The sequence below is a fragment of the Oncorhynchus gorbuscha genome, unplaced genomic scaffold (assembly GCF_021184085.1).
Source record: "Oncorhynchus gorbuscha isolate QuinsamMale2020 ecotype Even-year unplaced genomic scaffold, OgorEven_v1.0 Un_scaffold_1129, whole genome shotgun sequence".
NCBI classification, from domain to species: domain Eukaryota; kingdom Metazoa; phylum Chordata; class Actinopteri; order Salmoniformes; family Salmonidae; genus Oncorhynchus; species Oncorhynchus gorbuscha.
In genome coordinates this window covers 107,501-133,170 of record NW_025746001.1, presented here as the reverse complement: position 1 = coordinate 133,170, position 25,670 = coordinate 107,501, and the positions used below count along the sequence as shown (strand labels likewise).

At 48.3% G+C, this 25,670-nt stretch overlaps 1 protein-coding gene across 1 annotated transcript; it reads right to left on the bottom strand.

The window, feature by feature from the left end:
* Positions 1-1,928: 1,928 nt before the first annotated feature.
* LOC124021562 (monocarboxylate transporter 4-like) lies at positions 1,929-9,618 on the bottom strand. Its single transcript, XM_046336702.1, has 8 exons — positions 9,136-9,618; positions 8,770-8,913; positions 6,594-6,730; positions 5,579-5,830; positions 4,785-5,012; positions 3,873-4,053; positions 2,523-2,836; positions 1,929-2,483 (listed from the first exon to the last, which is right to left on the bottom strand). The coding sequence occupies exons 1-8, from the start codon at positions 9,356-9,358 to the stop codon at positions 2,181-2,183; spliced, it is 1,782 nt and encodes a 593-aa protein (XP_046192658.1). The 5' UTR covers positions 9,359-9,618; the 3' UTR covers positions 1,929-2,180.
* Positions 9,619-25,670: the final 16,052 nt, after the last annotated feature.

Genomic DNA, 25,670 nt, shown 5'->3' with positions numbered 1-25,670 from the left:
TCCTGTACAGAGTCAATGTGGAGGCTATATACAGGAGGTACCTGTACAGAGTCAATGTGGAGGCTATATACAGGAGGTACCTGTACAGAGTCAATGTGGAGGCTATATACAGGGGGTTCCTGTACAAAGTCAATGTGCGGGGGCACAGGTTAGCTGAGGTAATATGTACATGTAGGTAGAGTTAATGCACCCTAGTGGGACCCTAGTCCCTCCTGAGTGGCGCAACGGTCTAAGGCACTGTGTCACAGTGCTAGAGGCGTCACTACAGACACCCGGTTCGATAGGGCGGTGCACAATTGGCCCAGCATCATCCGGGTTTGGGCCGTCATTATAAAATAAGAATTTGTTCTTAACTGACCAGCCTAGTTAAATAAATAAATACTTTTGACCAGGGACGATAGTGCACTATATAGGGAACATGGTGCCATTTGGTAGACTAATAGCCACACCTCTACGTCAACATCGTCTTTATCTGTTAACATGTAGCACTGAGAAAACAGAACACAATATAACTTATCATGAAACAGAGGCTATTAGCCTTCCTTAACTAATACTGACATAAAGTATCAATACATTATCAATACATCTATCAATACATTCATCAATACATCTATCAATACATGTATCAATACATTTTTTTAAAGTTCTGTGTTTTTTAGATCTGCATGGGAGGTCATTGGACTCTGGACTGAATTGTTTCTGTCAGCTAGTTCTGCCAGACCTAATAACACCTGGTTCCAAATGGAACCCTTTTCCCTATATAGTGCACTAGTTTTGAACAGAGCCCTATGGGGACCCTGGTATTTAAAAAAAGTAGTGCACTATATAGGGAGTAGAGTTCCATTTGGGACTCACCCAGCATCTACAGATTAAACTGTGAAGTCTAGAAACAGTGTGACCTATTTCTGCCATCGTAGTTAATGTTATGACACTGAAACAAACAGAAACAGGGTACCTCTGTCTGGGTGCCATTAGGGAGGTAACCAGGGATACTAGTCTGGTGTTCTGATTGGCATCTCTCTGTCTGGGTGCCATTAGGGAGGTAACCAGGGATACTAGTCTGGTGTTCTGATTGGCTTCTCTCTGTCTGGGTGCCATGAGGGAGGTAACCAGGGATACTAGTCTGGTGTTCTGATTGGCATCTCTCTGTCTGGGTGCCATTAGGGAGGTAACCAGGGATACTAGTCTGGTGTTCTCATTGGCATCTCTCTGTCTGGGTGCCATTAGGGAGGTAACCAGGGATACTAGTCTGGTGTTCTCATTGGCATCTCTCTGTCTGGGTGCCATTAGGGAGGTAACCAGGGATACTAGTCTGGTGTTCTCATTGTCATCTCTCTCTCTCTCTGTGTGTTCTAGTCTAATAAAGTCTACAATCTCTAAAAGGTTACAAAGTGAAATTCAACCGTTCAACATCACTATACCTTTAAACGTCTGTGTTAAAGCTCAGAGTGAAATGATATGCATAACAGTAGCCAGACATCAATCCATTCATTCCTCATTCTGCCACAACAGAATGTTGACTGACAGCGGAATGTTCCACGCTGGGTTTGGTTAAAGTTCCGGAACACTTGTAATGTTGTGTTCCAGAGTAACAGTGGTAGGAAGGACGGTATTTATTCCACATTATTACAGACAACAACATGGTGTCCCTACCATATCGCCCTGCAGCACTACACACTGGTAGCTTCACAATTCACACGGCAGGGCACAACACTATTAACACGGCTATTCACTTGACATTTATCCGTTTCACTTCATTGTGTGTGTGTGTGTGTGTGTGTGTGTGTGTGTGTGTGTGTGTGTGTGTGTGTGTGTGTGTGTGTGTGTGTGTGTGTGTGTGTGTGTGTGTGTGTGTGTGTGTGTGTGTGTGTGTGTGTGTGTGTGTGTGTGTGTGTGTGTGTGTGCGTGTTGTTGTTGATGATGGCACACAGCCCACAGAGAACAGCTACACAACATAACAACACAACAACACCTCAACTACATACAGGAGGATACTGCTAGGACCAGCTGTGTCTTCCCCAGTATGCTTCTCTAAGCACCCTCTTGGCCCACTTCTAAGTACACTTTTTAGTGCCCTTCAAAGTACACTGCGGAGTACAATTCTTAGTGCCCTTTAAAGTGCCCTTGGCAGTGTTTAAGTTTAAAGTCTGTAGTTTGTCCTGTGCCAGGTTCTCTTCCTCCTACAGACGTGTCTCAGAACTGGAGAGCAAGGCCCCATTCTGTTCATCTGGTTCTTTAAGGAAGCGCTCCTCTTCTTCTGAGACCACCATTACGCTGTCAGGCCTGATCTCCTCCTCCTCCTCCTCTTCTTCTGAGACCACCATTACGCTCTCAGGCCTGATCTCCTCCTTCTCTTTCTCACTGTCTTCTTCGTCCTCCTTTGCTTTCTCAACCGCTTCCTTCTTCATCTCCTTCACCTCCTCTTTCTCCTTCATCTCCTTCGCCTCCTCTTTCTCCTTCATCTCCTTCGCCTCCTCTTTCTCCTTCATCTCCTTCATCTCCTTCACCTCCTCTTTCTCCTTCTCCTCCTTCATCTCCTTCAGCTTCTCTTTCTCCTTCTCCTCTTTCTCCTTCTCTTCTTTCTCCTTCATCTCCTTCACCTCTTTCTCCCCCTTCTCTACTTCCTCCTCCTCCTCTTCCTCAGCGGCAACAGGCTTGTTGAGAAGCTCCATTTCCGCGGAAACCGTTCCGTTCTCCAGTTCCGCAGCGGGTTCCGAGGGCTTCTTCCTGATGAACAGGAAGTTACACGTGGCGAGGACCACGGAGGCGAGGACCACCTCAATTCCTGCCAGCAGGAACACGTACATGTAGTTCTTAGTAGCGTCCAGCAGCCGACCTGAGGAGGGAGAGAGGAGGAGGAGGGAGAGGAGGAGGAGGAGGAGGGGAGGAGGAGGAGGAGGAGGAGGGAGGAGGAGGAGGGAGAGAGGAGGGAGGGAGAGAGGAGGGAGGGAGGAGGGAGGGAGGGAGGAGGAAGGAAGAGGAGGGAGAGAGGAGGAGGAGGGAGAGAGGGAGGGAGGAGGGAGGGAGAGAGAGAGGGAGGGAGGAGGAGGAGGAGAGGGAGGGAGAGAGGGAGGGAGGAGGAGGGAGAGAGAGAGAGGAGGAGGGAGAGAGGGAGGAGGGAGGGGAGAGAGGGAGGGAGAGAGGGAGGGAGGAGGAGGGAGAGAGAGAGAGGGAGGAGGAGGAGGGAGAGAGGAGGAGGAGGGAGAGAGGAGGAGGAGGGGAGGGAGAGAGGGAGGGAGGAGGGAGAGAGGGAGGGAGGAGGAGGGAGAGAGAGAGAGGAGGAGGAGGGAGAGAGAGAGGAGGAGGAGGGAGAGATGGAGGGAGAGAGAGAGAGGGAGGAGGAGGAGGAGGAGGAGGAGGAGGAGGAGGAGGAGGGAGAAAGGGAGGGAGGGAGAGAGGAGGAGGAGGAGGGGAGGGAGAGAGGGAGAGAGGAGAGAGGAGGAGGAGGAGAGAGGGAGGGAGAGAGGGAGGGGGAGGAGGAGGAGGAGGGAGAGAGAGAGGGAGGAGGAGGGACAGAGGGAGGGGAGGGAGGGAGAGGGAGGGAGGAGGAGGAGGGAGGAGGGAGGAGGGAGGGAGGAGGGAGGGAGGAGGAGGAGGAGGGAGGGAGGAGGAGGGAGGGAGGGAGGGAGGAGGAGGAGGGAGAGAGAGAGGGAGAGAGAGATAGAGGGAGGAGGAGGAGGAGGAGGGAGAGAGGGAGGGAGGAGGAGGAAGAGAGAGAGGGAGGAGGGAGGGAGAGGAGAGAGTGAGGAGGGAGAGAGATCAGAGGGGAGAGGAAACAACATAAATTCTCCATTATATTTATCTAACCTTAACCTTAACCCTAACCAAGCCCTAACCCAACCTCCACCTGTTAATCCTGTGTGTGTACTAACCTGCTCCTGGTGGTCCCACCAGCACAGCAATAGCTTCCATGAGCAACACCAGTCCTATAGCGCTGGGGAATTTCTCCGTGCCAACGATCGCCATGAGAACCTCAAACTGTAGCGCCCCGACCATGCCGTAGGAGATCCCAAAGAACACACAGAACACCACCAGAGACGGGTAGTCCTTCGCCTGCAGGTGACATGAAAACCAGATAGTATTTACAGTAACATTTTACAGTATTTACAGTAACATTGTACAGTATTTACAGTAACATTTTACAGTATTTACAGTAACATTTTACAGTATTTACAGTAACATTTTACAGTACTTACAGTAACATTGTACAGTATTTACAGTAACATTTTACAGTATTTACAGTAACATTTTACAATATTTACAGTAACATTGTACAGTATTTACAGTAACATTTTACAGTATTTACAGTAACATTTTACAGTATTTACAGTAACATTGTACAGTATTTACAGTAACATTTTGTACAGTATTTACAGTAACATTTTACAGTATTTACAGTAACATTTTACAGTATTTACAGTAACATTGTACAGTATTTACAGTAACATTTTACAGTATTTACAGTAACATTTTACAGTACTTACAGTAACATTGTACAGTATTTACAGTAACATTGTATAGTATTTACAGTAACATTTTACAGTATTTACAGTAACATTTTACAGTACTTACAGTAACATTTTACAGTATTTACAGGATACCAACAGTAACAGTATTGATACAGTAACAACAGAGATGTTAACAACAGAGATGTTAACAACACATATGTATAGTTTAGATGCTGTACGTATCATTAGTCAATACAGCAAACAGAAATGTACACATGACAACCAAATCAACCTCAACAAGCCAACACATTACTGTAATTACACGTCCAGCCCTACCTGAGATCCCACCAGGTCAGTGCATCCATTGAAGATCATGGCAAAGCTGAACAGGTAAACAACTCTGGGCCTGACCCACTTCAGCCCAGCGATGACGCCACAGGTGGGCCGGGCGAAGATGTCTATGAAGCCGAGGATGGATAGGAGGAGGGCCGACTTGGTGTCTTCGTTGCCCAGCTCTTTGGCATAGCTCACCACGAACACTGGCGGTACAAACAGACCCAGAACCTAGGACAGGATCAGATGAGCTCTTAACCATGTCAATTTGAAACGAAGGCAGACTATTTCATTGCAGTCATGTGACATGAATACAAATAAACACAAATTAAAAACATAGAAGAACTATAGCTTCTACTTTGTAGTTTATTTTCAAGTCATTTAAAATTAAGACCCTCTTTTTTTCAATTATTGAATTGTAATTTCAGTTTTCTTAGGGCTCTGGTCAGGAGTAGTGCACTATATAGGGAATAGGGTGCCATAGAGCTCTGGTCAAAAGTAGTGCACTATATAGGGAATAGGGTGCCATAGAGCTCTGGTCAAAAGTAGTGCACTATATAGGGAATAGGGTGCCATAGAGCTCTGGTCAAAAGTAGTGCACTATATAGGGAATAGTGTGCCATAGAGCTCTGGTCAGGAATAGTACACTATATAGGGAATAGGGTGCCATAGAGCTCTGGTCAGGAGTAGTGCACTATATATAGGGAATAGGGTGCCATAGAGCTCTGGTCAGGAGTAGTGCACTATATAGGGAATAGGGTGCCATTTGGGACAGTATTGTTCCTGTTCTGACTCACCATAATAGATGCAGCTATGGTGTAGATCAGGAAACCCCTGTCCTTAAACACACTGAAGTCCAGGAGAGGTTTGGGTTTGGACTGGGTCTTCTCTACCTCCAACTCTTTTCCCTCCTTCTCTACGTCTTCCCGCTGGGGGGGTTTAGGAGGGGCCACTAGGGGCCTCATGAGGGCCGCGCAGGCGCAGCAGTTGAGCAGGAGCCCTCCGAGGATGAGGAAGCCTCCTCTCCAACCGTACTGGTACTGCAACAGCTGGAAGAGACAGCAGGGTTAAGGTCGGGTTAGGGTCAAAGGTTAGAGGTGTAATGTAGAGGGGAGAGGCAGCAAAGGGTGATGGGGCTCCCAGCAGCAGGGTTATGGTTAGGGGTCAGGGGTCAGGGTTCAGGGGTTAGAGGTGTTGTGTTGTACCTGTCCCAGAGGTGATAAGCAGCAGAGGGCCACAGGACTCCCAGCAACAGGGTTATGGTTAGGGGTTAGGGGTCAGGGGTTAGGGGTCAGGGGTTAGGGGTCAGACGTTAGAGGTGTAGTGTAGTACCTGTCCCAGAGGTGATAAGCAGCAGAGGGCCACAGGACTCCCAGCAGCAGGGTTATGGTTAGGGGTCAGGGGTCAGGGGTCAGGGGTTAGGGGTCAGACGTTAGAGGTGTAGTGTAGTACCTGTCCCAGAGGTGATAAGCAGCAGAGGGCCACAGGACTCCCAGCAGCAGGGTTATGGTTAGGGGTCAGGGGTTAGGGGTCAGGGGTTAGGGGTCAGACGTTAGAGGTGTAGTGTAGTACCTGTCCCAGAGGTGATAAGCAGCAGAGGGCCACAGGACTCCCAGCAGCAGGGTTATGGTTAGGGGTCAGGGGTTAGGGGTCAGGGGTTAGGGGTCAGACGTTAGAGGTGTAGTGTAGTACCTGTCCCAGAGGTGATAAGCAGCAGAGGGCCACAGGACTCCCAGCAGCAGGGTTATGGTTAGGGGTCAGGGGTTAGGGGTCAGGGGTTAGGGGTCAGACGTTAGAGGTGTAGTGTAGTACCTGTCCCAGAGGTGATAAGCAGCAGAGGGCCACAGGACTCCCAGCAGCAGCCAAGCCGTTAGCCAGGGGCCTCTTCTCACTGAAGTAGCGATTCAGCATGATCAGAGACGGCTGGAAGTTCAACGCCAGGCCCAGACCTGGAGGACAGGGGGACAGGAGAGGACTGTCAAAGAAGTGGTAGACATACAGTATCACTAATGACTGTAATGACTCCAGACCTGGAGGACAGGGGGACAGGAGAGGACTGTCAAAGAAGTGGTAGACATACAGTATCACTAATGACTGTAATGACTCCAGACCTGGAGGACAGGGGGACAGGAGAGGACTGTCAAAGAAGTGGTAGACATACAGTATCACTAATGACTGTAATGACTCCAGACCTGGAGGACAGGGGGACAGGAGAGGACTGTCAATGAAGTGGTAGACATACAGTATCACTAATGACTGTAATGACTCCAGACCTGGAGGACAGGGGGACAGGAGAGGACTGTCAAAGAAGTGGTAGACATACAGTATCACTAATGACTGTAATGACTCCAGACCTGGAGGACAGGGGGACAGGAGAGGACTGTCAAAGAAGTGGTAGACATACAGTATCACTAATGACTGTAATGACTCCAGACCTGGAGGACAGGGGGACAGGAGAGGACTGTCAAAGAAGTGGTAGACATACAGTATCACATTGATGACACCGATGTACAGGTTGATGTGGACCAACCTGTAATGACTCCAGTAGATGTGGACCAACCTGTAATGACTCCAGTAGATGTGGACCAACCTGTAATGACTCCAGTAGATGTGGACCAACCTGTAATGACTCCAGTAGATGTGGACCAACCTGTAATGACTCCAGTAGATGTGGACCAACCTGTAATGACTCCAGTAGATGTGGACCAACCTGTAATGACTCCAGTAGATGTGGACCAACCTGTAATGACTCCAGTAGACAGGTAGATGTGGACCAACCTGTAATGACTCCAGTAGATGTGGACCAACCTGTAATGACTCCAGTAGATGTGGACCAACCTGTAATGACTCCAGTAGATGTGGACCAACCTGTAATGACTCCAGTAGATGTGGACCAACCTGTAATGACTCCAGTAGATGTGGACCAACCTGTAATGACTCCAGTAGATGTGGACCAACCTGTAATGACTCCAGTAGACAGGTAGATGTGGACCAACCTGTAATGACTCCAGTAGACAGGTAGATGTGGACAAACCTGTAATGACTCCAGTAGATGTGGACCAACCTGTAATCACTCCAGTAGACAGGTAGATGTGGACAAACCTGTAATGACTCCAGTAGACAGGTAGATGTGGACAAACCTGTAATGACTCCAGTAGATGTGGACCAACCTGTAATCACTCCAGTAGACAGGTAGATGTGGACAAACCTGTAATGACTCCAGTAGACAGGTAGATGTGGACAAACCTGTAATGACTCCAGTAGATGTGGACCAACCTGTAATGACTCCAGTAGACAGGTAGATGTGGACCAACCTGTAATGACTCCAGTAGATGTGGACCAACCTGTAATGACTCCAGTAGACAGGTAGATGTGGACCAACCTGTAATGACTCCAGTAGAGAGGTAGATGTGGACCAACCTGTAATGACTCCAGTAGACAGGTAGATGTGGACCAACCTGTAATGACTCCAGTAGATGTGGACCAACCTGTAATGACTCCAGTAGATGTGGACCAACCTGTAATGACTCCAGTAGACAGGTAGATGTGGACAAACCTGTAATTACTCCAGTAGATGTGAACCAACCTGTAATGACTCCAGTAGACAGGTAGATGTGGACCAACCTGTAATGACTCCAGTAGAGGGGTAGATGTGGACCAACCTGTAATGACTCCAGTAGACAGGTAGATGTGGACAAACCTGTAATGACTCCAGTAGATGTGGACCAACCTGTAATGACTCCAGTAGACAGGTAGATGTGGACCAACCTGTAATGACTCCAGTAGAGAGGTAGATGTGGACCAACCTGTAATGACTCCAGTATGGAGGTAGATGTGGACCAACCTGTAATGACTCCAGTAGACAGGTAGATGTGGACAAACCTGTAATGACTCCAGTAGATGTGGACCAACCTGTAATGACTCCAGTAGACAGGTAGATGTGGACCAACCTGTAATGACTCCAGTAGAGAGGTAGATGTGGACCAACCTGTAATGACTCCAGTAGACAGGTAGATGTGGATGATGCTGGTGGAGAAGGACGACAGAATCATCCCCAGAGAGGCAAAAAGTCCCCCCACCATCATCACCGGACGACACCCGTAACGATTCACCAACACGCTGCACAGAGGACCTGCAGGGAGAGGAACACACACGTATCGAATCTGTGTGTCAGTGTGTGTGTTAGACAGTATCTCTGTGTGTGTGTGTGTGTGTGTGTGTGTGTGTGTGTGTGTGTGTGTGTGTGTGTGTGTGTGTGTGTGTGTGTGTGTGTGTGTGTGTGTGTGTGTGTGTGTGTGTGTGTGTGTGTGTGTGTGTGTGTGTGTGTGTGTCTGTGTGTGTGTACATCCTCTACCTGTGCCGTACAGCATAGCCAGCAGTATAGATGAGATCCATGCTGTGTCGCTGTACCCCACGTCGAACTCTCTGATCAGCTCCTTGAAGAACACGCTGACAGCCTTGGGGAAGGCGTAGGAGAACCCAGTGATGACGAAACAGCCGAACAGCACAGCCCAGCCCCACCCCCCGTCTGGTGCCTTCACCCCCCCAGGTCCCTCGTCCACCACCGCACCTCCCATGGTCCTCGAACTTTGGATCTGAGAGGAGAAAAAGGAAGGGGGTGGGTTATGGTATAGCTAACTCTGGGGGGTGGTAGTCCTGACCGGGACTCGAACCCAGGTCCAGCGTCTGTCAACCCAACCCCTTAGCTGTTACACCAAGAGATCTAAAGGTCTTGACGAGGTTGCTAGGTGTTGGGATTAGTCCTGACCGGGACTCGAACCCAGGTCCAGCGTCTGTCAACCCAACCCCTTAGCTGTTACACCAAGAGATCTAAAGGTCTTGACGAGGTTGCTAGGTGTTGGGATTAAAGGCCGCTACAATAGAAATAGAAGTCATAGAACGTGCATAATCAGCGTAGATCTAACATTGTATATCGGTAGTAACACAACTTCCTATCTGTATCCTAAAGCCCCGGAACCATGTTGTCATTGCCTTAATTATTACTGTGTTGAATTTTATTTCACCTTTATTGAACTACGCAAGTCAGTTAAAGAACAAATTATTATTTACAATGACGGCCTACCCCGGGCCAATTGTACACCGCACTATGGGACTCCCAATCACGTCCGGTTGTGATACAGCCTGGATTCGAACCAGGGTGCCTGTAGTGACGCCTCAAGCACTGAGATGCAGTGCCTTAGACCGCTGTGATACAGCCTGGATTCGAACCAGGGTCTGTAGTGACACCTCAAGCACTGAGATGCAGTGCCTTAGACCACTGTGATACAGCCTGGAATCGAACCAGGGTGTCTGTAGTGATGCCTCTAGTACTGAGATGCAGTGCCTTAGACCGCTGTGATACAGCCTGGAATCGAACCAGGGTCTGTAGTGACGACTCTAGCACTGAGATGCAGTGCCTTAGACCACTGTGATACAGCCTGGAATCGAACCAGGGTCTGTAGTGACGACTCTAGCACTGAGATGCAGTGCCTTAGACCGCTGCAACACTCGGGATCCTATAGATGGATAAATGTTGTTGACTAAATGACATATTGATTAAATGACATATTGATTAAATTACATATTGATTAAATGATATATTGATTAAATGACATATTGATTAAATTACATATTGATTAAATGATATATTGATTAAATTATAAATATTGATTAAATGACATATTGATTAAATTACATATTGATTAAATGACATATTGATTAAATTACATATTGATTAAATGATATATTGATTAAATTATATATTGATTAAATGATATATTGATTAAATTATATATTGATTAAATGACATATTGATGAACAGATTGCATGAAGTGGCTTGGCCTTGGTCTGTATTCATTGTGCAACAGCAGGTTGGAATACGGTCAGCAACAATGATTTAAACCAGACTGAAAGTTCAATATAAAATACAATCCATTATTTACTCTCCATATCCCGGCCAGGTGACCTTGCACACCTGGAGGTCACTACAGTATTGCAATCATCTTTGCTATGTGTGTACTTTCAGAAATATATTCTGCTTACCCCCATATACACACAGTCTGGAATAATCACACTCACCACCACCATCACAATATATTAGATTTACAAATATAGCTACAGGAGGCTGACTGATTACACCGGGTAATGGCTAGCCATGGCTCCATGGAGAGCCGTAATGGACTCTGGAGATTTACAGTTTCACTTCAGCAATGGAGAAAGCAATGGGTTTTAGTGACACCGCCACACATCAGCAACCATGGCAGGCCCCCCCAGGCCAAGCATTCTCTGAGGGATATTTATGACCAAGACACCATCGATTACAGAGAGCTAGCCACGCATGCACACACACACACACACACACACACACACACACACACACACACACACACACACACACACACACACACACACACACACACACACACACACACACACACACACACACACACACACACACACACACACACACACACACACACACAGGAAGGAGTTATCTGTGCTGTAGTTTCTCAGAAACAATGGATTTAACTTCCATAAACACAATGGGGCTATTCTGATATGCTTGAGGCTGACTTTAATCAACTATTCTCAATGCCAAATCCTTTAAAACATTTGACAGGATTTTTTTCCGATAATAGGTTGTTAGTGGGACTGTTAATATACTAATGAGCTTTATGAGATCTATGTCTGGTGTGTCTAGTCTATAGAGGTTGGTAGTAGATCTATGTCTGGTGTGTCTAGTCTATAGAGGTTGGTAGTAGATCTATGTCTGGTGTGTCTAGTCTATAGAGGTTGGTAGTAGATCTATGTCTGGTGTGTCTAGTCTATAGAGGTTGGTAGTAGATCTATGTCTGGTGTGTCTAGTCTATAGAGGTTGGTAGTAGATCTATGTCTGGTGTGTCTAGTCTATAGAGGTTGGTAGTAGATCTATGTCTGGTGTGTCTAGTCTAGCAGTGGGCCTATAGCCTAACTGACACCTGTTGTAGCCCAATTAAAGCTTATAACCTAATACAGATCCTGCGCGAGAACGAATCAGTTAGAGAAGAGGAAAGAGTGCCTCCCACTGGCCTTCAACACCACTTTCAGAAGCATCTGGTCTCCCATCCAGGGACGAACACTGCTTAGCTCCGTGATTGAGAGTCCCGTAGGGCGGCACACAACGGGCCCAGCGGTTGGGCCGGGGTAGGCCGTCAATGGGAATAAGAATTTGTAAAAACGTCTGGGGTCGCTCTCCTTTCCCGCGAAATCCTTGGAATGTCTTCACATGGACAAGTTTAAAGCCAAAACTCCAAGTTCGATTAATTCTCTGGAGCGCAGCTTTAAAGGGAAGGATTGACCGTGACACAGTTCTGTTTCCATCTTGAAGAAAGACTGATACTGAGAACCCAAACAATGAAATTTCCCTTTAAGACCCGACATATAGGCCTATCTCATAAATAGACCTGCTACCATAGCCCACTGTACATGGCCAATGTTGTGCGGGCATAACGGTCCTTTGAATACCTAACCTACAGCAAATACAGTATTATAAAAACAGCACTATTAACAAATGTTTTTATTTGAATGTCCAAAAACCTATGAGCTGTGTAAGACAAGACGTCGACTGCGCTCCGAATGTGTTATAGAGATACGGTGCGCGCATCACTAGCGGTTATGGAAAGCCAAAAACTATAAGGGGTTGTCACTAGTTACCACAGCCACAAAGTCAGAAATTTGGCTGACTTCGGTTGTCAGTTGGACGATGTTTCCTCCGACACATTGGTGCTGCTGGCTTCCGAGTAAAGCGAGCAGTGTGTCGAGAAGCAGTGCGGCTTGGCAGAGCTGTGTTTCAGACGCATGGCTCTCGACCTTCGCTTCTCCCGAGTCGGTAGGGTAGTTGCAGAGATGAGACAAGATCGTAACTAACAATTGGATTTCACGAAATTGGGGCGAAAAAAAGGTTAAAGTAAAAAATTAATGGGAAAAAATATATGTATATTGAACCACATCAACCTTCCCATCATTATTATCATCACTTCACAGAACTCTCCTTTAACAGAAAACTCAGCCCGCCGCCGTCAATGAGTGAACCCTCCGATGTCACTGTTTGACGTTTATGTTCTTGTTAGGGTCTCTGCTTTATAAAGTGTGATCATGTGCATAAACTAACAGGGTCTGTGGTCTGTGGGTCATTCACCGGACAGGACAGAGATGGATTCGCTGACCATAAGGTAGAGCACAATTACCTAGCAACGCGGTACAGCAAGTCAGCCTGTGTTGGTGCGTCTGGAACGTGACCAGCGTTCTGAATCGACCAATCTATGATTTATAACAACGTGTTATGGGGATCATGGATGATATATTCTCTCTCTACCCCCCTCTCTCTCTCTCTCTCTCTCTCTCTCTCTCGCTCTCTCTCCCTCTCTCGCTCTCTCTCTCTCTCTCTCTCGCTCTCTCTCGCTCTCTCTCCCTCTCTCGCTCTCTCTCTCTCTCTCTCTCACACACACACGCACACACAGTATTGCGCAGTTAACCTTGTGGGGACATACAATTCAGTCCCATTCAAAATCCTATTTTCCTTAACCCCTAACCTTAACCCAAAAACATAACCTTAACCCTAATCCTTAACCTAACCCTAGCTCCTAACCCGAACCATACAACTAACCCTAAACCTAATTCTAAACCTAATTCTAACCTTAGCCCTAAACCCCCCAGAAATAGCATTTGACCACGTGGGGACCAACAAAATGTACCCAGTTGGTCAAATGTTTATTTGTCTACTATTCTTGGACTTCTGGTATATTTAAACACTTCCAAACACACACACACACACACACACACACACACACACACACACACACACACACACACACACACACACACACACACACACACACACACACACACACACACACACACACACACACACACACACACACACACACACACACACACACACACACACACACACACACACACACACACACACACACACACACACACACACTGGTCCCTGAGAGATGTGGAGTGAGAATACATGGTTTCAGCCTCGCAAGGTATGGTTACATCAGCTGAGCCACTCTAATGTGGCACCAGGCAGAAGAACCACATAGATAGACTCTTCAAATAGTGAGAGAGCCAACGAGATGACGATTAAAATGAAAGTAAAAGCACATTACAGGTGTGCGCGTTCATAGTGAAATATGATGGTGCGCTCAAAATAGAGTTTGGCATCTCCAAACTCACAGACACATAACACGGACCTGGTATGATGTCGGTAGACTACTTCATATTCTTTTCATCCCATATAGCTTGTTGGGGGACAGGGGACCCTAGAACTGGGCTAGAGATAGGCCTACAGTATAGAGATTTCCCCGAAGCTTTGTCATCTAGGCTACGTCACTACAGTCGCCCCACTCTGCGATGATGCGCAAAGTTCCATCTGAGCGTTCGTTTTGGCGCATAGCCTGCATGTTTATCCCGTTGGTAACTGGACCGTTGTAAAATCCAATTTGTAAGTCGCTCTGGATAAGAGCGTCTGCTAAATGACTTAAATGTAAATGTAAATGTAAAATGTCAAATATATTAAGCCTACGTGTAACCAAAAACAGACTTACCGAAGCTACAGGTTTATATTTGAGCCTCTCAGCGGTTGTGATAGACATCGTCAATTGTATGATGTTGATGGCGACACGCTGTTCCGAGAGGAGAGGGGACCTGTTGTTACACCCCCCAACCGGTCCCCAGTATGCCGTGGCCGGTGTCACGACTATAGCGCACACCCAGCTGAATGAATGGCCTGTCACTTATTACAAGGGATTTATAATATACCATTTTTGGTCAATAATAAAATGACATGCCCTGATGCCGACTTATAAAATAATATAACTAGACACATTCTTAAAAGGTCATTTACTAAAAATAATCATTTCATCATCTCTCATTCATCCATCCCTTCTCTCTGTCATAATGACATATTTTTGATAGTCTCCATCATTACATAGCCTCAGTTACTCAACCGACCTTCCAGACAGTCAGCAACAGCATGGTTGGTTCCCAATTCCATACAAAATAACTACATCCCATTGTGGCAGCTGAGGAGGATTTCTCACTCATCATCATCATCATCATCATCATCATCATCATCATCATCATCATCATCATCATCATCATCATCATCATCATCATCATCATCACATCACCATAACAGATAATAACCAAATCATCGTGTCATCGTTATCCTGTTGCCCCTCTGCCCCTCTTCCAACAATGATTTCCTTTACAGCCTATAATGACAGTGATAGTGGTCCGTACCTTAGGGATGCTCTGCTCGCGGATCTCAGAACGGTCTGTATGCTGTCCTGGTCGCTCTCTATGTCACCTTGTACTGTTCTATCACGTTCACTCCGGCACGTATGAGACCTGCGACGTCAGCGAAGTGAAAAAAAAGGAAACTCCCCCACTTACTCACCACTACAGGGATAGTACAGGGTCCTAGTGTCGGCAGCGTTTAGAGTGACAGCCCGTTTCCGGTTTGGTAGTTGGTGACGCAACAGTGACTGTAACTGATGTATTCATTTCCTTTTCTATTTCCTGCATTTTAAAGTATTTTTGTTCCACTTATGGTCTCATAATAGGTAAATTAACAGATATTTTTAGAGCTGGGATGCTTGGAGGAAACATACACAGTGGCATCTCTCTCTCTGGGTCTGTGTGTGTCTGTGTGTGTGTGTGTGTGTGTGTGTGTGTGTGTGTGTGTGTGTGTGTGTGTGTGTGTGTGTGTGTGTGTGTGTGTGTGTGTGTGTGTGTGTGTGTGTGTGTGTGTGTGTGTGTGTGTGTGTGTGTGTGTGTGTGTGTGTGTGGAGTCATGACATCATCATGGGCAGCATGTCACAAGATTGTGAATAGCTGAATGCTGTGTGGAAACGTAAAGGACATAATGAGTGAAACACCTATAGATGCCAGTCAGTCTGTACCTCTCAACCTAGCCTGGGTGCCAGTCAATCTGTACCTCTCAACCTAGCCTGGGTGCCAGTCAATATGTACCTCTCAACCTAGCCTGGGTGCTAGTCAATCTGTACCTCTCAACCTAGCCTGGGTGCCAGTCAATCTGTACCTCTCAACCTAGCCTGGGTGCCAGTCAGTCTGTACCTCTCAACCTAGCCTGGGTGCCAGTTAATCTGTACCTCTCAACCTAGCCTGGGTGCCAGTCAATCTGTACCTCTCAACCTAGCCTGGGTGCCAGTGTTTGGCTTGACAAGGACATCAACAGAGTTGGCAAGAACACAAACAGTACTCCTCTGTCCAAAATTGGATCATCATTTGGAAATTGTGCCAATTTCATATCCGTTGCTTCTCAGGACCCTTTTCATTGACCTTCGTCTAACTCTGTAAACACCATCACCAAGCTTTGTAATTCAGTCCAGCCGCTTTCAATCACCACATTAATGTAGTATTGTAAGTGGTCTGAGAGAGCTGTCTAGGAATGGACGGACGCCTGCCAAACGGATCTCTTGGCTCACAGCACTATAGCTATTTGACTCTACTCTCTATCAATATCTATGACGTGCTGACACTACCACTACTACTCTACCAGCCTGGTCTCATAGACTAGACGTAAAATAGTCAACATAAAGCCGAGACATTCAAATCAGTATGATATGTTACGTTTAGTATGGTTACTTAAGGCAAAACACAAGAGTAGAGTAGTTGGGAGGGATGGAGGGGTGAGCATATAACGCAAAAAGGTTGTGAGTTTGAATCTCATCACAGACAACTTTAGCATTTTAGCTAATTAGTCACTTTTCAACTAGTTACAACTTTTTAGATACTTTGCAACTACTTAGCATCTGAGCTAACCATTCCCCTAACCCTAACCTTAAACCCTTTAACCTAACTCCTAATCTTAACCCTAACCCCTAACCTAGCTAACGTTAGCCGGCTAGCTAACGTTAGCCACCTAGCTAGAATTAAGTAACGTATCATACATTTGGCAAATTGGTAAATTATTGTGCGTTTTGAAAATGATTTTATTGTATAACATATTGTATGTTTTGTAAAATTGTAACATATGAATTGTAATTCGTAACATATCATACTAAATGGGTGATGGACTTTCACAAATTAGTACATACCATCCAAAACATAACATATCGTACTAAACGGAGCGTCTCGGATTTACGTAAAGAATATTGCGAAGTGCTCTTGAGACCAGGTTGACTCTACACTACTCTATCAATATCTATGACATGCTGATACCCATAGTACTACTCTCACTCCATCACACTATGGAACCATTAGGTCAGACTCAGAGGACAGAGGGAACTGGGGTGACGCCAGACCAGAGGGAACTCTGATGATGCTATTGGGACTGGGTACTAGTCAAAAAATGTAAGACGACTGCATATGCTGTAGTCTAACACAACACAACACATTGGCACATTACGGTGTATTTTATCAAGGGCTCTTTCTGTGGTCTCTTATCCACTGACCCCATAAAGAAGGCCTGAGGACATCATGTGTATCGATCACAGCTGCTGTCGAAACAGAGAGCTCAACCGGGGAACTGTAGCTGAGTGAAGAGCATGCTGGGAGATGGAGTCACACGGTGGAAGAATTCAGTGATGTCATTACCTAGAATTCCCTGAATAGTTAGTTTCCGGGTCTAGGTTAGTTGTGTAAGTAATGCTGTTTCCACCATCGTTGATGTGTGTTTTCATAAGTAAACAGGAACAAACACTACAGGCCAAACTGTTTCCATAACAACCAGTAGACGGTCCGTCTCTTTTGTAAACATGATGATCAGTTAGGCACACACACACACACACACACACACACACACACACACACACACACACACACACACGCACACGCACACGCACACGCACACGCACACGCACACACACACACACACACAGACACACGCACGCGCGTTTTCGCACGCGCGCACACGCACACACAGACACACACACACACACACACACACACACATACACATACACACACACACACACACACACACACACACACACACACACACACACACACACACACACACACACACACACACACACACACACACACACACACACACACACACACACACACGCACGCGCACGCACGCACACGCACACACACGCACACACACAGCCTCTACATGTTTTCACTGCCAGGTTAGGAAGGGGACCCTGGGAGGCCTCTACATGTTTTTACTGCTAGGTTAGGAAGGGGACCCTGGGGGCCTCTACATGTTATCACTGCCAGGTTAGGAAGGGGGCCCTGGGGGGCCTCTACATGTTTTCTATGCCAGGTTAGGAAGGGGACCCTGGGAGGCCTCTACATGTTTTTACTGCTAGGTTAGGAATGGGACCCTGGGGGGGCTCTACATGTTTTCGCTGCCAGGTTAGGAGGGGACCCTGGGGGGCCTCTACATGTTTTCTATGCCAGGTTAGGAAGGGGACCCTGGGGGCCTCTACATGTTTTCTCTGCCAGGTTAGGAATGGGACCCTGTGGGGCCTCTACATGTTTTCACTGCCCGGTTAGGCAGTGTGTGTGTGTCTGTGTGTGTGTGTGTGTCTGCATGGGTGTCCGTGTGTGTCTGTGTGTGTGTGTCTGTGTGTGTGTGTCTGCATGTGTGTGTGTGTGTGTCTGTGTGTGTACGTCTGTGTGTGTGTGTCTGTGTGTGTGTGTGTGTGTGTGTGTGTGTGTGTCTGCATGTGTGTGTCTGTGTGTGTGTGTGTGTGTAGACACGGGGGATGTGGTTTGGCTATTTGTGTTTATGTGGGTATGCGTGGTTCTATGTCTGCATGGTTATATGGGTGTGTACTGGTAAACCCTTGAGAGAATGTGTTGGTACACAAAGTGTTATTTGTTGAACCAATAAAAGGAACCCGTAAGAAAACCCCCACAGTATTTGTATAACCCATAACAGTATGAAGCAACCCTTGAGAGCACATGTGTCAGGAATATGGACTGAGTATAGACAGTTACGTGTAGAGTTCTATAAGAAAAAGTCCTTATAAAAGCCCTTTTGTATAACAGCATGATGCAAACACTCTGTAATGGAACAGGAACGAGGGATGGGAGTGAAAAACTTCAGAGGATGAATAGAGGAATCAGGTGTTTTATTTCACTGACGTTACACATACCTGTCCTGTTTGAATAAACCAGGGGGAGGGGCCTGGTCTCTGACAGGAACGAACCTGTCCTGTTTGAATAAACCAGGGGAGTGGCCTGGTCTCTGACAGGAACCAACCTGTCCTGTTTGAATAAACCAGGGGAGTGGCCTGGTCTCTGACAGGAACCAACCTGTCCTGTTTGAATAAACCAGGGGGAGTGGCCTGGTCTCTGACAGGAACCAACCTGTCCTGTTTGAATAAACCAGGGGGAGTGGCCTGGTCTCTGACAGGAACGAACCTGTCCTGTTTGAATAAACCAGGGGGAGTGGCCTGGTCTCTGACAGGAACCAACCTGTCCTGTTTGAATAAACCAGGGGGAGTGGCCTGGTCTCTGACAGGAACCAACCTGTCCTGTTTGAATAAACCAGGGGGAGTGGCCTGGTCTCTGACAGGAACCAACCTGTCCTGTTTGAATAAACCAGGGGGAGTGGCCTGGTCTCTGACAGGAACCAACCTGTCCTGTTTGAATAAACCAGGGGGAGTGGCCTGGTCTCTGACAGGAACGAACCTGTCCTGTTTGAATAAACCAGGGGGAGTGGCCTGGTCTCTGACAGGAACCAACCTGTCCTGTTTGAATAAACCAGGGGGAGTGGCCTGGTCTCTGACAGGAACCAACCTGTCCTGTTTGAATAAACCAGGGGGAGTGGCCTGGTCTCTGACAGGAACCAACCTGTCCTGTTTGAATAAACCAGGGGAGTGGCCTGGTCTCTGACAGGAACGAACCTGTCCTGTTTGAATAAACCAGGGGGAGTGGCCTGGTCTCTGACAGGAACCAACCTGTCCTGTTTGAATAAACCAGGGGGAGTGGCCTGGTCTCTGACAGGAATTAACCTGTCCTGTTTGAATAAACCAGGGGGAGTGGCCTGGTCTCTGACAGGAACCAACCTGTCCTGTTTGAATAAACCAGGGGGAGTGGCCTGGTCTCTGACAGGAACAGGAACCTTTTCCTCTCAGAGTGGAGCGGATGGTACTGAGTCCCAAATGGCACCTTATTCCCTATATAGTGCACTACCAAGTGGCCCTTGTCAAAACAAAAGTAGTGCACTATAAGGGAATAGGATGCCATTTTGGATGCAGACCGTGCATTGGGCCCACACCAGCACCACACCAACAATGACTTTCTCTGTCATGTGGCCACAGGTTAGTAATGAGAGGAGGCATCTGACACAAGAGTAAGTCCCAGAGTTATATAGGGTTGACAGTCCAAGGCTCAGGTTACAGTTAGGACACAGAACCTGCCAGGAATAATCCAGTCATTGCCATAGATGGCAGTTCTGTAATGGGGTGGAGACACGGGTCAGATGATGACAATGTATTTCATAAAATGCCTCGCAGCATTCAGAAGAGGAAATTGTCACACCCTAGGAAGCAGACCTAGCAGGTTCTAACAGGTTAATTGTCGCTAATGTAGTTGGATACATCACCTGTTCCTGATAAGGGGAGAAGAGAATAGCCTTGTCAAAAGTAGTGCACTATATCGGGTATAGATTCTCATTTGGAATAGAGCCAAGGTCAATACAACACACCTCTCCATAGTCAAATGACCCCAAGTTCAATACACCACACCTCTCCATAGTCAAATGAGCCCAGACAGATAAAGACGTCCTGTACTTCCTGTAACTGTTCGTTCACATCATTGCCCTGACTGTGGTATAATTACACAACTAGTGTTCCTTGTACACAATATCTATGGGTGGTTAGCCGGACACGGGTTAAGCCAAGTCCTGGACTGAATCTCTATTAGAAATGATTCTTAGTCCAGAACTAGGTTTAATCTGTGTCTGGGAAACTTCCCCTTACAGTATTATATACAGGGTACCTCACAAACCTTGAGAAACACAGACAGCCAAGCCGGCACACATAGACGTGGCTCCATCCATATTTTATTCTGTTACTTGACATACTTCCCAGACCTGCAGTATTTAATGAGTTGATTCTCCATCCTGGTCAGTGACCTGCAGTATTTAATGAGTTGATTCTCCATCCTGGTCAGTGGCCTGCAGTATTTAATGAGTTGATTCTCCATCCTGGTCAGTGACCTGCAGTATTTAATGAGTTGATTCTCCATCCTGGTCAGTGACCTGCAGTATTTAATGAGTTATTGATTCTCCATCCTGGCCAGTGAGATGCAGCTATGTCTAGCTCCGTCAGAGACGTGTGGTGTGAGGACTATTTCCTGTTGATTTGTGAGGACTATTTCCTTTCTGGTGACATCCTGCCTGACAACACACACACACACACACACACACACACACACACACACACACACACACACACACACACACACACACACACACACACACACACACACACACACACACACACACACACACACACACACACACACACACACACACACACACACACACACACACACAGACAAACTGTAGTAGAGACTGGATTACCTCATCATGACACAGCAAATATCACAAGACCTCATTGTCTCCCCGGGTGCATCTCAATACAACGACTTATTCTCCTCATCTCCTCATCTCTTTCTTCATCTGCACTCATGGGAAAGAAACTGGACAGTGGAACGCAAGTTCCTGGTAGGGATCCATCATATTTTCGCTTGACTTGTCCAGTTTTCCACTATTAAGAGGAGAGGAAACTATACAACTTTTGAGATGAAGGAGAGGAGATGAGGAGAGGAAGCCACTAGACTATCGAGATGAAGGAGAGGAGATGAGGAGAGGAAGCCACTAGACTATCGAGATGAAGGAGAGGAGATGAGGAGAGGAAGCCACTAGACTATCGAGATGAAGAAGAGGAGATGAGGAGAGGAAGCCACTAGACTATCGAGATGAAGGAGAGGAGATGAGGAGAGGAAGCCACTAGACTATCGAGATGAAGGAGAGGAGATGAGGAGAGGAAGCCACTAGACTATCGAGATGAAGGAGAGGAGATGAGGAGAGGAAGCCACTAGACTATCGAGATGAAGGAGAGGAGACGAGAGAAAGTCACTTCAGACTGTTGTCATCATTAGTTAGACAGAGATGCAGCCATGTTGTCTGTGTTGTCATTATTTCTGAGACAGAGGAGGCAGTTGAGGGCCATGGATAGAGACAGAGGATGCAGCTGAGGGCCATGGATAGAGACAGAGGAGGCAGTTAAGGGCCATGGATAGAGACAGAGGAGGCAGCTGAGGGCCATGGATAGAGACAGAGGAGGCAGTTGAGAGCCATGGATAGAGACAGAGGAGGCAGTTGAGGGCCATGGATAGAGACAGAGGAGGCAGCTGAGGGCCATGGATAGAGACAGAGGAGGCAGTTGAGAGCCATGGATAGAGACAGAGGAGGCAGTTGAGGGCCATGGATAGAGACAGAGAAGGCAGCTGAGAGCCATGGATAGAGATAGAGGAGGCCGCTGAGGGCCATGGATAGAGACAGAGGAGGCAGTTGAGGGCCATGGATAGAGACAGAGGAGGCAGCTGAGATCCATGGATAGAGACAGAGGAGGCAGCTGAGAGCCATGGATAGAGACAGAGGAGGCAGCTGAGGGCCATGGATAGAGACAGAGGAGGCAGTTGAGGGCCATGGATAGAGACAGAGGAGGCAGCTGAGGGCCATGGATAGAGACAGAGGAGGCAGCTGAGGGCCATGGATAGAGACAGAGGAGGCAGTTGAGAGCCATGGATAGAGACAGAGGAGGCAGCTGAGGGCCATGGATAGAGACAGAGGAGGCAGTTGAGAGCCATGGATAGAGACAGAGGAGGCAGCTGAGGGCCATGGATAGAGACAGAGGAGGCAGCTGAGGGCCATGGATAGAGACAGAGGAGGCAGTTGAGAGCCATGGATAGAGACAGAGGAGGCAGTTGAGGGCCATGGATAGAGACAGAGAAGGCAGCTGAGAGCCATGGATAGAGATAGAGGAGGCCGCTGAGGGCCATGGATAGAGACAGAGGAGGCAGTTGAGGGCCATGGATAGAGACAGAGGAGGCAGCTGAGATCCATGGATAGAGACAGAGGAGGCAGCTGAGAGCCATGGATAGAGACAGAGGAGGCAGCTGAGGGCCATGGATAGAGACAGAGGAGGCAGTTGAGGGCCATGGATAGAGACAGAGGAGGCAGCTGAGGGCCATGGATAGAGACAGAGGAGGCAGCTGAGGGCCATGGATAGAGACAGAGGAGGCAGTTGAGAGCCATGGATAGAGACAGAGGAGGCAGCTGAGGGCCATGGATAGAGACAGAGGAGGCAGTTGAGAGCCATGGATAGAGACAGAGGAGGCAGCTGAGGGCCATGGATAGAGACAGAGGAGGCAGTTGAGGGCCATGGATAGAGACAGAGGAGGCAGCTGAGGGCCATGGATAGAGACAGAGGAGGCAGCTGAGGGCCATGGATAGAGACAGAGGAGGCAGCTGAGACAGAGGAGGCAGTTGAGAGCCATGGATAGAGACAGAGGAGGCAGCTGAGGGCCATGGATAGAGACAGAGGAGGCAGCTGAGGGCCATGGATAGAGACAGAGGAGGCAGCTGAGGGCCATGGATAGAGATAGAGGAGGCAGCTGAGGGCCATGGATAGAGACAGAGGAGGCAGCTGAGGGCCATGGATAGAGACAGAGGAGGCAGCTGAGGGCCATGGATAGAGATAGAGGAGGCAGCTGAGGGCCATGGATAGAGACAGAGGAGGCAGCTGAGGGCCATGGATAGAGATAGAGGAGGCAGCTGAGGGCCATGGATAGAGACAGAGGAGGCAGCTGAGGGCCATGGATAGAGACAGAGGAGGCAGCTGAGGGCCATGGATAGAGACAGAGGAGGCAGTTGAGAGCCATGGATAGAGACAGAGGAGGCAGCTGAGGGCCATGGATAGAGACAGAGGAGGCAGCTGAGGGCCATGGATAGAGACAGAGGAGGCAGTTGAGGGCCATGGATAGAGACAGAGGAGGCAGCTGAGGGCCATGGATAGAGACAGAGGAGGCAGCTGAGGGCCATGGATAGAGACAGAGGAGGCAGTTGAGAGCCATGGATAGAGACAGAGGAGGCAACTGAGGGCCATGGATAGAGACAGAGGAGGCAACTGAGGGCCATGGATAGAGACAGAGGAGGCAGTTGAGAGCCATGGATAGAGACAGAGGAGGCAGCTGAGGGCCATGGATAGAGACAGAGGAGGCAGTTGAGGGCCATGGATAGAGACAGAGGAGGCAGCTGATGGCCATGGATAGAGACAGAGGAGGCAGCTGAGGGCCATGGATAGAGACAGAGGAGGCAGCTGAGGGCCATGGATAGAGATAGAGGAGGCAGCTGAGGGCCATGGATAGAGACAGAGGAGGCAGCTGAGGGCCATGGATAGAGACAGAGGAGGCAGCTGAGGGCCATGGATAGAGACAGAGGAGGCAGTTGAGAGCCATGGATAGAGACAGAGGAGGCAGCTGAGGGCCATGGATAGAGACAGAGGAGGCAGTTGAGGGCCATGGATAGAGACAGAGGAGGCAGCTGAGGGCCATGGATAGAGACAGAGGAGGCAGTTGAGAGCCATGGATAGAGACAGAGGAGGCAGCTGAGGGCCATGGATAGAGACAGAGGAGGCAGCTGAGGGCCATGGATAGAGACAGAGGAGGCAGTTGAGGGCCATGGATAGAGACAAAGGAGGCAGCTGAGGGCCATGGATAGAGACAGAGGAGGCAGCTGAGGGCCATGGATAGAGACAGAGGAGGCAGTTGAGAGCCATGGATAGAGACAGAGGAGGCAACTGAGGGCCATGGATAGAGACAGAGGAGGCAACTGAGGGCCATGGATAGAGACAGAGGAGGCAGTTGAGAGCCATGGATAGAGACAGAGGAGGCAGCTGAGGGCCATGGATAGAGACAGAGGAGGCAGTTGAGGGCCATGGATAGAGACAGAGGAGGCAGCTGATGGCCATGGATAGAGACAGAGGAGGCAGCTGAGGGCCATGGATAGAGACAGAGGAGGCAGCTGAGGGCCATGGATAGAGATAGAGGAGGCAGCTGAGGGCCATGGATAGAGACAGAGGAGGCAGCTGAGGGCCATGGATAGAGACAGAGGAGGCAGCTGAGGGCCATGGATAGAGACAGAGGAGGCAGTTGAGAGCCATGGATAGAGACAGAGGAGGCAGCTGAGGGCCATGGATAGAGACAGAGGAGGCAGCTGAGGGCCATGGATAGAGACAGAGGAGGCAGTTGAGGGCCATGGATAGAGACAGAGGAGGCAGCTGAGGGCCATGGATAGAGACAGAGGAGGCAGCTGAGGGCCATGGATAGAGACAGAGGAGGCAGTTGAGAGCCATGGATAGAGACAGAGGAGGCAACTGAGGGCCATGGATAGAGACAGAGGAGGCAACTGAGGGCCATGGATAGAGACAGAGGAGGCAGTTGAGAGCCATGGATAGAGACAGAGGAGGCAGCTGAGGGCCATGGATAGAGACAGAGGAGGCAGTTGAGGGCCATGGATAGAGACAGAGGAGGCAGCTGAGGGCCATGGATAGAGACAGAGGAGGCAGCTGAGGGCCATGGATAGAGACAGAGGAGGCAGCTGAGACAGAGGAGGCAGTTGAGAGCCATGGATAGAGACAGAGGAGGCAGCTGAGGGCCATGGATAGAGACAGAGGAGGCAGCTGAGGGCCATGGATAGAGATAGAGGAGGCAGCTGAGGGCCATGGATAGAGACAGAGGAGGCAGCTGAGGGCCATGGATAGAGACAGAGGAGGCAGTTGAGAGCCATGGATAGAGACAGAGGAGGCAACTGAGGGCCATGGATAGAGACAGAGGAGGCAACTG